This window comes from Juglans regia, chromosome 5, assembly GCF_001411555.2.
Source record: "Juglans regia cultivar Chandler chromosome 5, Walnut 2.0, whole genome shotgun sequence".
Lineage (NCBI taxonomy): Eukaryota > Viridiplantae > Streptophyta > Magnoliopsida > Fagales > Juglandaceae > Juglans > Juglans regia.
The window spans coordinates 3234656-3250595 of record NC_049905.1 but is presented as its reverse complement, the minus strand read 5'-3'; the positions used below and the strand labels follow the sequence as shown (position 1 = coordinate 3250595).

The following is a 15940-nucleotide window of genomic DNA, read 5'->3' as shown; positions in this document are numbered from 1 at the left end:
ACAGAGCATCAATTTGGTATTCTTCCTATAATCACCTTGTTTCTCTTCACCCTGAAAATGAAATAGTAATTTCGTAGTGAGAAGGATGCTCAGATGTGTATATATCACGTTTCTTGGCGGTCAAACTTTGGGTTCTGTTGTGAGCTTGATGATGAAAGTGTAAGGGAACTAGCTGGTTAGTATTTTCATTTAATTTATTTTTTTCCACAGTTGTCGTTTTGATGCATTTTGTATGTTAAATATAAACTCATTTATTTTGAGCACTCTTTTTGTTTTGTTTTTGCGAAGCCCCTTTGTCAAAAAATTAAATACAGCAGCACGGAGTAAGCTTAGCATGTGTATATATGATGAAAAATGAGCATTGAATGTGATGTTATCTTGTAAGTAAATCAGTTATGTAAATATAAAAATTTAACTTTAAACGTGATGTTATTTTGAGCTGGATTTTTGTGGAGGGTTAAATTCAATGTACGTTGTTGTAGCATGGGGCGTCTTATAACAAGTTATTGATTGGTTATGAAGCTTCATAGCAGAGAGGAGCCTTTTTCCTTAAAATTTTAAGACTTTATAATGTATAGAAAAGTTTATTTAATCCGTAGATAATTAGCAAAAGTGAATGATTAGCAGATACATGTGGTTTGATCTTGAGTTTGTGGCAGATCAGAATGGCATTGCAATGAAACCACACTGAATGAATTGTGGACATATAAAATGACCAAAAGGAAAAGCCATGGAGCAAGAAAGAGAACTTGTCCCTCCTCAGGAGGAAGTTGACTATAATCAGAAGGAACTTTGGTAACAACCTAAAGGGCAGTATCATGTTAGGTATGAGGTGGACAGCTAGAAGAGTAGCTGGGGTAAGAAATAGGTGAGTGTAGCCAATTCCGTATTTATCTTATTGCAAAGTGGATTTTAAATCTGGTACCCACGTGTAATACCCGTAACCGGCCAGGCCGGTTAGGATAATGCGGTTTTTGGACACCCGAACCGTAACCCGGTTATCCGGGTTTCAAATCAGGCCGGGTAAAAATCCGGCCCAGATGAACAGTCTTAGAAATAGAGATGCTCAATGTATTTGCAAGAGAAGCTCACATTGATAATCCCTTTGGAGAGACTAGAGAGGATCTCTGCTTTTGAAGTGGAAGATGACATTAATCTTTTAATCTTATCTAAGAGGAACTTTGCAATTGGTTATTTAATAACTGAGATTATATTTCATAATTTATTTGTTGTACTTTTAAGCTATTGTAGTTATCTGAAGTTGGCCACTGCAATAATTTTTTTCCACTGTAGAATAAACAAGCTTTATTTTCCCGGAAATTTACAGTGTCCTATGGATCAGTCAGATTTTTCAGAAATAAGTCAAACGGCCCCTAAAAAAACGAAGAAACTATTGATTACTGGTATGTTGCAGCTTGGACTTGACTTGTGGATTTTTTTGCTTGTAAAAGTGATACTTTAGTCATCCACTTTTTTTTTTGGGAGTAATTCAAGATGCAAAGGAGCCTCTTGAGTAATTTACTGAGCACACATACTTCTCTTCGAAGAGTACTGTTTTGTTGAACCATGCCATTCTGAGTTTTATTTGACTTAATTCTCCCAAAATAACTTCAAACATACTATGGTTTCCGATTGGGAGCATTTCAACTAATCTAACCTTTCGATTGGTAGCAAGTCCTTATCGATCAGTGTTATTTGATTTCTCATTCGCCAAACAGTCAAAATTTTGATTTGATTATTATCCTAATTTTGTTTTCATATTTATCAAATGATCAAAAATAAAAAAAATATTTACCTTAACTCATCTCTATGTAATTTTCCTATAAATAGAGACAAATTCTTTGTATTCAACTACAATTGAGAATAGTAAGGATGTAGCTCTCAAAGTCTCTCTCCCTCATTCTCTCTTCTTCATTTCAATTTCTTTTATATTTTATATTTTACATTTCATTAGTTCTAAATGAGAAAAAAGTGAGGATTAATTATAATCGTGGTCTGTTCAGATAGAAGTTTGAACTATCGAAATCTTTGTAATATCAAGCAAATGTAAATGACACTGAAGATGAACGCGGGTCGAGTTTGTTGCAGAGCATGCATGGCCTTGCGATGGGAAGCAAACAGTGTCAATTAATGACTTATAAAGTGGATTGGAGAGTGGTTTACCACAAGGAGAAGGCGTGAGTGAAGCTAAAATTTATAATGGAAAGTGTTTCTAAAAGATCCAAAGCTTATGCAATCGTAGAGTACAGTACTACAGAGGAGGCACTCAAAGAGATGAATGACAAGGTGATTTCTCACGCATCTTCCCCACTCCCATTTTCACCTATTTTTCATTTGGATCTTCCTTTCATTTATAGCGTTGAATACTAAGGAATGGATTGGTGTTGATATATATTATTGGAAAGAGTAAATCAGTTATAATATGAAATGCTAAGATCCATATGGTTAGGCTTAAAAAGATACACCCACTAGTGAAGACAAATAGGAAGACATACAAAATAAAAAGTTAAGCTAAAAGAGTAGTAGTGATAACAAAAACACTAAAACCTAAAGTCTTAATACATCCAAGTCTTACAAAACACACTAAACACAAATTTCTTCCAAACGAGAAATCTTTCAACTTTCTCTCAAGCCCTTAAACTTGTGAGATAATGAAGAAAGTTATGAATCTATATTCTTTTGAGCGACACAAACTTTAAGCCTTCTTCCTTGTAGCCTCAAGCTAGCTAGAAGCATGCAATCTCTTGCGTTGCCACCGAAGAGATCTTAAGTTTATATTGCAAAACAGCATATTGCACAATGGATTACTTCAAATCAAACTTCATCTTCCTATTGCAGGGAAATAGGTCGACATGAACATATCTTTAAGAATGGGGAACTGAATCTTTACAAAGATGACCGCCGGAACGCCAATCAAACAAATGAGAGGAATTGCAACCGGTAATTGGTCATGTAGCATGATTAAAAGAGCAGCAGAAAATGTTATCATCATGGTTGCAATAGATAAGAAAAGGTTGGAAAGACCTATAACCATCTTTTTAGGCAAAGACTTGAGAAAATCTTCTTCTGCATAACGTGATGTGAGAATTCCCAAAAACATCAAGACTGAAATTGAGGAAGAAAAAAGCGACAATGCATCGGATATTATAAAGAGCATAAACAATTTTTTCTTTAAGAATATTGGATAGCCTTTAGTTTGGTCATTACCACCTGGAATCGTAAAAGCTACAGCAAACATAATGGTAACAATCAGAGCACCCACCACTGTACATGACGATGCTGTGTCCTTCATCCATTTTTCTCCCTTTTCCATCATATCCTCATGGTTCTTTGTAAACAATTGTCGTGGAGTTAAACCATCTTTATTAGTATTTTCTTTAATATTGGGATTGACAATTCCCTCCACCTCCTGCATTTGTTAAAAAAATGCTTCCAAAATCAATAACTTAACTGTGGGTAATATTTCCTATCAAAAAACTTCATATGTATAAGGGAAGGGTAAATTTAGTACTTGTGTACGTAAGTGAAGTCAATGTTATAATATCTATTAAATAGATGTTTTCTTCTTATATATTAATAGATCACCGCTACTTTGAAGGAGCGGATCAACTATAGGTAGGTATTAACTACATATATATATATATATATATATATAGAGAGAGAGAGAGAGAGAGAGAGAGAGAGAGAGATCAGATGGTGTGTTGCATGTGTGAGACTATATAATATTGTACAATATGAATTCCACACTTTTATTATTATGTCTTTCTTTTAACAAATTAGACCATCACAGGGAGTTGGAGAAAAACTCAATCCATATGTTTAGGCATATATATGGTGTGTTCTTTGAAGAAAAAAGGGTTGTCGTGAGCATTCATGGTTAGTAGTTTTGAGTTTGTTATGTATCTTGTTTCCTTTTTACAATAAGAAAAACTTACTTACCGAAAGAGAGGAAAAGAAAACATGCCGGGGAGGGAGAGAGAGAGAGAGAGAGAGAGAGAGAGGACCTTAAACCATTGTAATTCTCTTTGCATCTGTAAAGCTGTACCAGAGCTTCGATTAAGCCTAGTGGAATCATTTACCATCCCTGCCATATGCAACAAGTTATTATCGCTGCGATCTTTGTTAGATGTCAAAGGGTTCTTCATATCATGCCCATTTACAAGGCTAAAGATCTTAGCATGTCGATACAGAACAGCGAGCATAAATATGTTCCTCGAATCTGTATCTTCCATCTCCAAAAATCTTGGATCCTCGCTGATTGTTGTGGAAACAAACTCGAAAATCCCATTTTTGACAGCACGGTTGATTGCATCATAAACCCCACCACTTGTAAGTTGTCGAGTTTGGGAGATTTTTGGTATCTCCTTACACATGCAGGAAAGAAGTTCCTCGGATTGGATATGGATCTTCTTCATTTCATATAACTGCTGGATTCCTTTGACAATTATTAAAACAATGCCAATTTAACTGGATGAAACCAAAACAAAAAAAATAAAGAAAAAAGAAAGTACAAAAACTTAAACAAAAATTATCAAGATATGATTTTAATGGAGTAGTGGAGACGGTATACCGAGCCAGTTGCTGACTATTGATTTTGCTGGCCCTGCAAAGTGAACAAAATATTTTCAGTACTTATATGGACATCATAAAAGTTCTACCAAAACAAAGCTAGTATAATATTTCTTGTTCAAATTAATTAATTTTTTGCAAGTTTACATGGCTAAAATCTCATCTAATAACTAATAAGTACGCGCTTACAAGGAAATTTTCTTAGTATTAATTTTTTTTTTTTTTTTAAAGAAAATAATTACTTCGTCCACAGATAAATCCTTTAAAAGTGATTTTTCACGCTGATATATAAGCCAGTTTTCGTCTAATTGAATTTTTTTTAGTTAACTTTTAATTTGTTGAGCAAAATTGACATTGTCATTATTAGTGTTGTCAACGCATAACTCACAAAAATTTCAAACAAAAATTATCAAGATACAATTTTGATGGAGTGGAGACGGTATACCCAACAAGTAATCCCGGAAAATTGCTGAAACTAGAACGCGCAACAGTACTACTAAAGCTGGCACTGCAAATTTAACAAAATCATTTCAGCACATATAGACGTCACATCATATATAAAAGTTCCACCAAAACAAAGCTAGTTGAATATTTCTTCTTCAAATTAATGTATATAGTATTGATCTTAATTTTGATGAAATTAGATCGACGCCCAATCTTACTGTACATTGTAAATAATTATTTCGTTGAAATTAACAGATCACAAATAAGTAATTTTCAACGTTATAAGGTAATTAGACAGAAAGCTGATATACCTGATCCGAGCATTGTAACTTGATTGCGTTGGAGGCCATTTTCAACGTTTGGAATGTTCATATAAATTTCAATGGTGGCTCCTAGAAAGGTATGCTAATCTTAAGAACTCCTTGACAAATATCGGATAGATCAAGTACTACTGTCAATCCAGATCTTGGATCGATGAATAATTTTCAACGTTCTAAGGTAATTAAGGCAGAAAGATACCTGATTGCCTTGTAACTAGAATATTGCGTTGGCGGCCATTTTCAACGTCGTTGGGATTGTTCAAAGGAGTTTCATAGGTGGAACGAGCCGATTGATCAATGCTTATTCCTTTCAGACAAAAAAGGCCAACAAATCTTAAGTCCGTGACAAATATTTGGGTAGATCTAGTGCTGTCAATCCAGGTCTTGGATGAACAATTTTGACCTTTAAAGAAATAATAATAAAAAAAAAAGTAATAATTCCATAAATACCATTGGCTCGATGCAGGAAATTATATTGAAACCTTCAAACGAACCCTATTTATATAGTCATGATTCTAGAACTGTTCATCCGAGTGGGATTTTTCACAGCCCGGTCCGGAATCCAAGAAATCGGATTCTGGTTCCGAGTTAGCCCCTTTTTTTTTTATTTTTTTAATATCAAGATGGTCAGCACATTCTTCTTCTAAAAAATCTAGACTAAGAAGATGCTCGTCATCTTTCCACCTTATAACAAATCCCACAACAGTTTGCGTTTTGTAGCATCTGGGTGTTTACCTCGGCTTAAAAAAAACACAAAAAGAAAAACTTTGGGCCACATTTTTGTTTTAAAAAACCGTATGTAGACCACTTCAGTTATTGTTCGTGAGGTGGGTTCCAGATCGGATGCTCAACTTCATTTTCCATCATTTCATCTCATTACCAAACTCAACTTTCAGCTAAAATCTTCCAGTTTCCATCTACTGAACCGCGAAGGAAAATATCCCAAAATCTACACGAAACATCATAACTTAAAGTTGAAAGTATAAAGTAATAACATCCTAACCATCAAACTCGTTTAAGAATTAAAATAAATAAATAAAAGGTTCCGGGTTTACAACTCGGATTCATCCGAGTTCTAGCCCTGCTCTGACTCGGTCTGTGTATACCCGAGTTCTCGAGAACTTGGATGAACAGTCCTACATGATTCATTGGTAACTGCATTTTGATTCTCTATCAGCCACAATGTGCAACAATAAACATACGAATAATAATATGGTTACTATCTACTATAATTCATCTAAAGGAGTATTTGATTTTTTTTAATTTTTTATTTTATTTAATAATTAAAAAAGTGAATATTAGTAAAATTATATATATTTTTAATTTTTTTTAATAATTAAAGATGGAAAAAAAATATTTAAAAAAATAAAAAATAAAATAAAAAATTTTAAAATGTACTTGGATAGTAAATAACCCTATCACTATCCTTAACATATATAGTTGAAACTTGAAAGTAGTACTGGCAAACTCTAGTGATGAAAGAGAGAGAGAGAGAAGTACTAACGGGAATAAATCCATTGTTTCCAAAACGATAGCCGGTTTCCACTCTGAAATGCGTGCCGCATAGAAGCCAATGCTAAGAACGGGGACTCGCCGCGGTCGTCAAGAACATATGTCAAACGTGGGTAAGTCCAGATTAAATCCAAAGCAAGCTCTGTTGACAGTTGTGTTGTGCGAGGCGTACAAGAAAATAATCATGATAAAAAATACAAAAGAATTAATAATTAAATTATAATGCCAAGATTTCAAATGATCAGAAATAAAGGACAATAATATTATAAATTGGATCGAAAAAAAAAAAAAGAGTACGTTGTTACCCAAATTTCTGGAATATAATGCGCGGGTAAGTAGCATAGCTCCTTTTTTGTCTTTTTCTGCAGGCGCCAGATCCTTCAGCGGAGTGCGAAAATACAAATAGCGCGCCAGTTCGGATCTTCCATACTCAACAGCCTTCATTAGAGCTGTGCAACCGTCACCATCTTCAATTCCCAAGTCTTCTTTCGTCATTCGATCCACCAACTCCTTGACTATACCGTCATGTCCAGCAGTAACAGCAATGTGAAGAGCCGTTTCGCCTTTATCTGTGATTGCCTTCCTTACTGCCTCTGGTTGAGAATCCAGAAACTCCTCTGCAGCAGCCCTATTACCACGAAGCACGGCCTTGTACAAGTCCGCAAAATTAAGATAACTATTGTCGATGTTGCCCTTATCTGCAAAATTAAGATAGCTGCGGTTGGATTAATCTCGAAAGCAATTAATCAGGCCACTGTGAGAAAGCAATTAAGCACGGCCGGAGCCCACCATAAATATTCCAATTTGAATATGCCATATTCGAAACCATATCTAGTAAATTTGGCGCCGCGGGAGGTGGTGGCAGTCCATCGGATAATATATCCTTTCAAAGTTTTATTAACAATTAATGACAATTAAATCAACATTATTTCAATTAAGTTATTTGGGAATATATATATATATGTGTGTGTGTGTGTGTATGTAAAATTCGTTAAATAGAAACTTCATATTTTAATCCATCATTTTAAAATTTGATTTATGTTTAAAAAAGAAAAATGATATTTTCAGTATTGAAATGTGCAGTCTCCGTATACTCTCTTTGAAAAAAATGGATAAATTTGACATTTTTATGAAAAAATTATTTTTTAATGGTGACTTCCATTTTTTCTCAAAGGGAATAAGCGGAAACTGTACCATCTAGGACCGTATATAGCATTAGCCTTTTAAAAGTTTTAAATCCATTGAGTTTTTTTTTTTCAGGTTTTTTATTTTATTTAACTTTTAATTTTTTAAACCGGCCAGCTTAAATCTTTTAGACTACTTTTGATAACACAACTATTCTTAGATACGAGATTATTTCATTACTATTCACAAACTTCTTTGTTATCATCAACAAATATTTTGAAATATTTTTAATATCTAAACAGGTTTAATGTGCATGGGTCCTTCGAATAATCAACTACGTGGATGTTTGGATTGTAACGAGAAATATAGCTTATTGCGTTAGGGCTTATAACTCATAGCTTAAATAATAAGCTATATTATTAAAAAATTATTTATTAGTTGATAATTATATGCTTAAAGAACTGTTAAATAGGTTACATTTATTTGGAAACAACTTAAAAATGTGTTTTCTGAGGTGGAAATGACGATCATTTGATTTTTTTTTAAATTTAAAAATTGTAATTATCTGAAAATTGAATAGGTATTTTTGTCTATTGACAATCTTTTTAAAATTTAAACTACATTATGGATTATTCAAAAAAGCGTGTTTGAGGTTTTTCCTCAAATGTACTTTTTAATTTATTTGAAATTAAAAGTTACTTTAATAAGTAACACTCAAGCAATTTAATTTTTCTGTGAAAGAGTTTTTAAGAATATTTAAACACTTTTAAAACTCATAGCACAACTCCAAACAAACCCTACCAAAGTTTCAATATGCGTATTAAATTGAAATTGGTTTTGGATAGAGGAGAAATAATATTTATAGTCATGAAATAAGTAAGCACCACACAATTATTTAAAAAAAAATTGAGACTCACATAAATATATATATATATATATATATATATAGAGAGAGAGAGAGAGAGAGAGAGAGAGAGGGAGAGAGTTACCATTGAGAGAGAAATTAACTGACTCACCGTACTTCTTTTTCAATGTTTGCCAAGCAGTATGGGCTGAACAAACGGTCCTAATCTCGGAAAATGCGTCTGGCCCGCATGACATCTGGATCGCATGTAAAGCCATGTAATTCCTCCTTATCGGAACATTAATAGCATCTTCATCATCTTCTTGCCCAGAAGTTGCTGCGTTTTTGCCAACGTTAATGATGTCCTCCCATAGATCTCGACTCTTCAAGTAGGTTCGCACCCGAATCGCCCATTCCGCATAATTACGTTTGTCATGCAATTTAGGAACGGGAACGTCCGCAGAAAAGGCAGTAGTACTACTCTTTGTTTCCATCTTAATCTATCATTAACATATATTATAATCTATCTGGTAAGCAGAAATATTAGAAGAGGAAGCTGGTGATCATGTGTTCAAGAGTGTATAGATCAGAGACCGCAAATTTTAGACACAAGATTTTCTTAGTACATTAATTAATTACATTCATAATTTTATAAATAACTTGAAAGTGAAATCTAATACTAATATCATTGACTTGATGAGAAATAGCATGATTTTTCTGAACTTATATCATTGATTAAGTTGAAGGATAAAGAGATGAAGTAATTACTTGGGAGGCAGCGAAGACGGAATATTTTCCAAAACTATCGCTCGTAGCTTTAAGTTTCACTTGGCTGTTGTAGTCACAGGTAGTCCATGGAGAAATGATGGCTTACATATATATATATATATATATATATATATATATATATATATAATATTGAATCATGTTATGGTAATCACTCGTTAGCTATATATATATATATATATATATATTGACGAGTAATGATATATACGATCTACTCACTTCTTTTTTTAAAAAATAAAAAACGTGATTGTTGTATATGGTCACCGATAGTTCTAAGAAATGATAGCTAACATGTGCCTCCAGTACGGCCATATCCATACTGACTTATGCCAATCAACACGTGATAAATGTTAAGTGATTCCTGATATAGCAACTATTATTATTGCTGAACTTTTCTACAAACCATGAACGAGTTAATACAGCTAGTCCATGAAAAATACAGAGTTTAGCTCAGTTTGATTTACTGTTTATGCTAACACGTTAACGTCCATATTATATGGGGTATTATTAGCAATATGTGATGAAAATGAAGTTTCAGACTTTCAGTACTCCTGCATGCCGAATTTTGGCCATCCTACAGATTTTGCAAAGAAAAATTTTATACACCATTCTACCATCCAACTTTCATACCACTTAATAAGATGTGACATATTTATCACTATTAAATGATAATTTATTACATATTTTTTTATCATTTAATAATAATAAATATATTATATATTACTTAGTATGATCAAAATAAAATGAGAGTATGATAATAATAACGTTACTCTTTTGTAAATTGTGGGGGAGGGTGCACAGTGAGTTGACATTTTCTTTTTGCATTCTTTTTTCTTTATTCTTCTACACTTGTACTCATTTCATTTCATTTTTTTTAATTTTTTAAATAAAAAATTTTAAAATACCTTTAAAATAAAAATAAAAACTCTATATTTCAGTCAGTTTTTCTCTTCTTCTTCCAATTTCTTCTCTTTCAGTCTGGTGTGAGAAACTGATGTCGTGAGTAGACGCCATGAAGAATTTTTTGCCATCGTCAGTCTCATGAAGAATTAATGATGCAGATCAATGCTAATGAATTTCAAATTAGTATTAATGAATACAAGTATTCATGAATCAGAATCATGATGGAACATTTTACTTGATAGTTATTTGATGTGGAGACCAATACTCATACTTTGCTGAAATTTAATTTTTTTTTAAGTGCTGATTTTTTTTCTTATTTCCATTAATGCAATTGATTTTTCACCTTTCTTTATCATTGTATTTTCTACTCCCAAAACAATATTACTCACATCATCGTCATGTGCCATATTAGTCTTGGCCTGGTCCCTCTACTGACTTTGACTAATTTATTTATTAGGAACCAAGCCATAAATGAAGTAAAGTTAGATACTCAATAAATCTGAAAAGAATATAATAACACCAATTGCACGAGTTAACGCCCTAACAAAATCTTATGGAAAATGATAATATGTCCATTAAATATATCTACTCATATCTATTATTATTTTATTTTTTAAAAAAAAAATTAAGGAAGTGACTATTAGTATGTCTATATTTTTTTCAATTTTTTTCTTAATAGTTAAGGATGTTGAAAAATTCATTAAAGAGAGAGAGAAAAAAAAAAAAAAAAAACTCATTTATACTAATGTGCATATTTGGTAGTCATTCTAGTATTGTCTAAATTTTATTCCATTATCCAAGTTTAATTGTACCATAAAAAGTAAGAGAATTACACCAAAATAAAAGTTTGGGATGATATAAGACACAATTTTCATCTCATCTCATCTCATATCGTATCATATGATATATAATAAACAATTCAATTTTTTTAAATCTCAATTATACTTTTTCAAATCACAAAATAATAATAATATTAAAATATAATATTTTAAACTTTCAAATAAAACATAAAATTCTCATCTTACCCTTCAAACTTCCTAAATTAACAGATTTTTTTTATATTTTAAAGCATTTGATTTTTTATTTATTTAAAAATTCGAAAAAATAAAGGAAAAGAAACACGTTTTACACGTCGGAAGAAAGAAACAATATGGGACGTCATCTCAGGGTGGGTCTAATACTATTTTTTTTTTTTTACTTTTTTCTTCTGCTGGTCGGCAGGTCAGGACTTCATAGTTCATAAGCTCATTTTATAATCAGAAATGCTTTGATCCCGAATTCGTGACATAAAAAATGTTTAGAATGATTTTTTTTATTTTTTTTTCTTAGTTAATGGTATTATGAATTTTTTATTTTTTTAAAAATATTTATGATAATTAAAAAAATACATGAAAATAAAAAACAAAAATAAAATAAATAAAATAAACTATTCGATAATGTGATTCAGATTACTTTTACGGTAGCTATGGCAGAACTCTTTTATCATTTTTGCTCACATCACATCTCACATCATTGTCCAGCTTCTGACAAAAAAGAAAAAGAAAAAGAAATTCCTTTATATTAATGAAAAATAATTTATACAAAATATTTTTCACAACATTTTATACAATTATATTTTAAATTTTAAATGAAAGATATTTTTATAAAAAATCTTATAAAAATAATATCATTTTACAAAAATATCATCATCTTATAATATTGTTATTAAATATATTGTAAAAATATATTGTATGTATATCATTACTCTATATTAACATTCAAAGGAAAATAATAGTAGGTCTGTCCCACGAGTTTACTTTCTCACAGTTCATATATTTAGTTTTTTTTATAATTTATTTAATAATTAGCAAAATAAATTTTAACATATTGATATATTTTTATTTTTTTAAAATATTTAAAGATATTTAAAAAAAAATTAAAACATAAAATGTGTACTAGTAGGCACGTTAAACCGTTAAAGTAGACGATATACTAGCACTACTCATGTTCGAATGGGTCCCATTTCAACTCCTGCTAAAAGCACCTTACGATTTTGTCCTTCTTGCATCCCCATTGATGGCCAGCCAATGACTCGAAATCTCTCTTCTACTCCTTTTCTTTTCTGCTTTCTCTTTCTTGTTGAGAACGAAAGCTAATACAAAAGTTAATAATTTAATTAAGAATAATGTTACATACAGTTATAAAATTTATAAATATTACATAATTTCTTTGTAAAAAAATGAAATTTTTTATTAAAAAATTAATTTTTTTTATATAAATCTTATATTTATTTAATTTTTTAAAAAAGATTGCATAATATGTAAGGACTGTATGATACAAATATCATTTATTTTTAATCAAATATTGGGACAGTATATAGATAACGTGGGTGTAATATGCGAATAATTAATTATAAAAATAAAATTAGAAAAAGAAAAGTTTAAACCCATTTATTTATGTCAAATCTTATAGATTGTGTAGACGGAAGAAATGATCAAACTGACAATAAATTCTGAAGTGAAGGCGAGAGTGCATAGGCCAAAGAAATTAAAAAAATAAAAGGGCAGTACTGTAGACCGGTAGTACCGTAGAGGAGCGTGGTAAAAGGACTTTTTCTTTCTAAAACGTTCGTGGTGACGTGATTTGAAAGAAAAACTTGAATGGCATGGAAAGTTTGGAGAAAAAAGTGTTGAAAAACAGAAAAAGTTGGGGGAAGTTTCTTTCGCAGAGGCCTCAACATTAAAGAACTTTTTGAAAAAGCGGTCGCTGTTGCTGTATTTCTCACCTAACCCGCTTGTCTTTCTACAAATTGTCAACAAGCTAGTGTGGAGATAGTGTCGGTTTGGCTTTTAATCAGACCATTCTCATTGGTTTAATTAAATTTATTTTTAAAATTTAGTTAATATCATATTTTTTTATATTTATATATTTTATTTAAACTCAACCTTCACATTAGATTATTCATTCACTTTCTATATAATAATAAAATATTATTAATTTAATAATTTATTTATTTAATTTATTTTTATCACATTTTGTATCTCTACCAATTAAATATTAATAATAATTATATTCTAATTAAATTAATATTAAAAAAAATCATATTTTCAAAAGTCATTTAATGTTAATAATAAAAAATATTTGATTAAACTCATTTAAAATTCTATCTAAATTTCTTAATTACAAACCAAATAGTATTTTTACTTAGAGTGAGAAACTAATATTTTAATATTTGTTTGGAGTGAGAAATTAGTATTTTAATGTTTGGTGAATCAATTGTAGTTCTCCATATTTGGCCAACCACTGTAGCAAAAGTCTAAATTATTTTAAATTTGTCCAATTCAATATGAGATGTTTTTGACATCAATTATGTAAATTTTAGCCAACTTCCTCATTTGGCCAAGCCAATAAGAATGCTCTAACGTGTCTTTTTTTAGGATTGTACCCACTTGCGAACTGTGCATTATATCAGCCATTTTGTAACGCTCCCGGCTGGAATTGGAGAGTTACTTTCTGTCATTTAAATTTATATTTTAATAATATATTTATAATTTTAAATTCTTAATACTATATAAAAATTATTATTTCAAATTATCTATTTTATTTTTTATTGAAATAGATTCTGATATAACTTGTAACGTTATAATAAAATATCTAAATCAGGTCTATATTTTAAAATCATTAATCAATAACATAATTATTATCCTATTAAAATCTTATAATGAATAAAAACTTCTGATTCTTATTTGTCCCGCTTATAGCCGGATGCGAACCAACCACCTTTGAATCTCTTTATTTGTCCCGCTTATAGCCGATTCTGTCATAACTTTTAGTGATTTCAGTTTTGGGGAAAATGGTTTCAGTATGTGATGAATTGTTACCCGAATAAGAATATGAGATTTTAGTCAGGAACAGCTGCAAATAAAAGTTGCGTTCATATTTAGGATAGGCAGGGCTTGAGTCCTGTGATGCTTTATTTTCTCGTCATGGACCCTGCTTCTTGATGTTATTTATACCAATGTTCTGCTGACTTTGAAGTACAGGTAAAAGAACCAACGCTTGGAGGTGATTGAAAAATATGGCAATGGTTTCAGGAGGAAGGTCAACATTGAACCCTAACGCCCCTCTTTTCATTCCTGCTGCTTTCCGCCTAGTGGAGGATTTCTCTCCGGAATGGTGGCAGCTGGTCACAACCTCAACATGGTACCGTGACTATTGGCTCAGCCAGCATCAGGGTGAGGATGGTTTCTCTGACAATGCCGAGGATGATTTTGATGGCATCAATTTAGTGGATTTGCTACCGGAGACTTTTGAATTTGATGATGGGGAAGATTTTTCGAATATGGAAACTCAGTACGATGTGTATAGCCCGTCTTTTGAACAGAAAGGTGCACAAATAAATATTGTAGCATAGCTGTTGAAACTAGTTTGTAATATTCAAAAACCCTGTTGGAGCATTTGATTGACTTGTTTCACCATATTTGATTTGGAATGATAGGCTTTGGAATGAATGCTGAGGCACTGGTGAAAAGTTTGAAATCTTTGGATGAAAGAAGAGGTCCCAAGTCCCCAGTTCAACGTTCAAAGTATTCAGAGAAGCCAGCCAAGTACGTGAACCCAAAATGCAGCCCCCGACGCATCCAGCAGCCTCGTTGAAAGGGAGCAAGCTTGATGTGACTTTAGCTTCTTGTAGTTCTTTATGTAGTACCCAAGCAAAGTAATGTTTCGCATTTCGCTTTCTGCAGCTTCTGTATAGAGCAAGGTTGCAACTCCTTCGTCCATCCTTGTTCATTCTCGTTTCTTTGTACGGTTTACTGTTAGCTTACCAACAATTCTCTTGGAATAGAAAATGTGAAAAAAAAAACGTAGAAATTGTAACAAAAGAAGAAAAAGAGAGGTTATGTTTATCACGAGACGGAGCTTCTTTTTTCCTGCTGCTCTTCAATTGTGTTTGAATTCTCAAGCTAATTTTTGCTCCTAACAATCCACATGGATGGATCAAACCTAATTTGAACTAGTTGCGAAAAAGTGTTGGATCCAGCTACATATGGTCATATATACCATCTAGCTGGATGCTGTGCATGAATATGATGCTGTATATAAGTGCCCGGAATGGAACAAATGAATTCTGATTCTCACGAAAAACAATTCTAGAATTCTGGATTCCCAATAAATCTTTTCAAATCTAAGTGCCCGGAATCAGATGCCTTCATTTGAATGAGCTGCTGGGATCTGATGGGTTGTCTATTATAGTACGATTACCTTTTTCTCACATTTCCTTTTAGGTTGTGGATGAGTTGAGTTACATACTTGCACGAATCTCCAAAATGAACACAAGTGATTCAAAGGTTAATCAATATAAAATCTCATATACTGTTCAGAAATATAGCATAAAAGATCATGTGAAAGGTAACTCGGACATGTACTGTACGAGTTGGCCAGGGCGGGTTAAGAGATT

General features: G+C 31.8%; 3 protein-coding genes across 3 annotated transcripts; 1 reads left to right on the top strand and 2 right to left on the bottom strand.

Moving 5' to 3' along the window:
• Positions 1 to 2633: 2633 nt before the first annotated feature.
• On the bottom strand, positions 2634 to 6911 carry LOC108979838. The gene is made up of 7 exons (XM_035690425.1): positions 6838 to 6911; positions 5533 to 5640; positions 5325 to 5405; positions 5015 to 5077; positions 4571 to 4603; positions 4005 to 4435; positions 2634 to 3409 (listed from the first exon to the last, which is right to left on the bottom strand). Exons 1-7 carry the CDS (start codon positions 6896 to 6898, stop codon positions 2822 to 2824), a joined length of 1365 nt encoding a protein of 454 aa, XP_035546318.1. The 5' UTR covers positions 6899 to 6911; the 3' UTR covers positions 2634 to 2821.
• A 235-nt stretch (positions 6912 to 7146) lies between these two features.
• LOC118348505 lies at positions 7147 to 9308 on the bottom strand. The gene is made up of 3 exons (XM_035690350.1): positions 8987 to 9308; positions 7257 to 7543; positions 7147 to 7158 (listed from the first exon to the last, which is right to left on the bottom strand). The coding sequence occupies exons 1-3, from the start codon at positions 9306 to 9308 to the stop codon at positions 7147 to 7149; spliced, it is 621 nt and encodes a 206-aa protein (XP_035546243.1).
• A 5199-nt stretch (positions 9309 to 14507) lies between these two features.
• Positions 14508 to 15237, top strand: LOC108984537 (protein EARLY RESPONSIVE TO DEHYDRATION 15-like). The gene is made up of 2 exons (XM_018956526.2): positions 14508 to 14870; positions 14981 to 15237. Exons 1-2 carry the CDS (start codon positions 14561 to 14563, stop codon positions 15136 to 15138), a joined length of 468 nt encoding a protein of 155 aa, XP_018812071.2. The 5' UTR covers positions 14508 to 14560; the 3' UTR covers positions 15139 to 15237.
• The last annotated feature ends 703 nt before the right edge of the window (positions 15238 to 15940 follow it).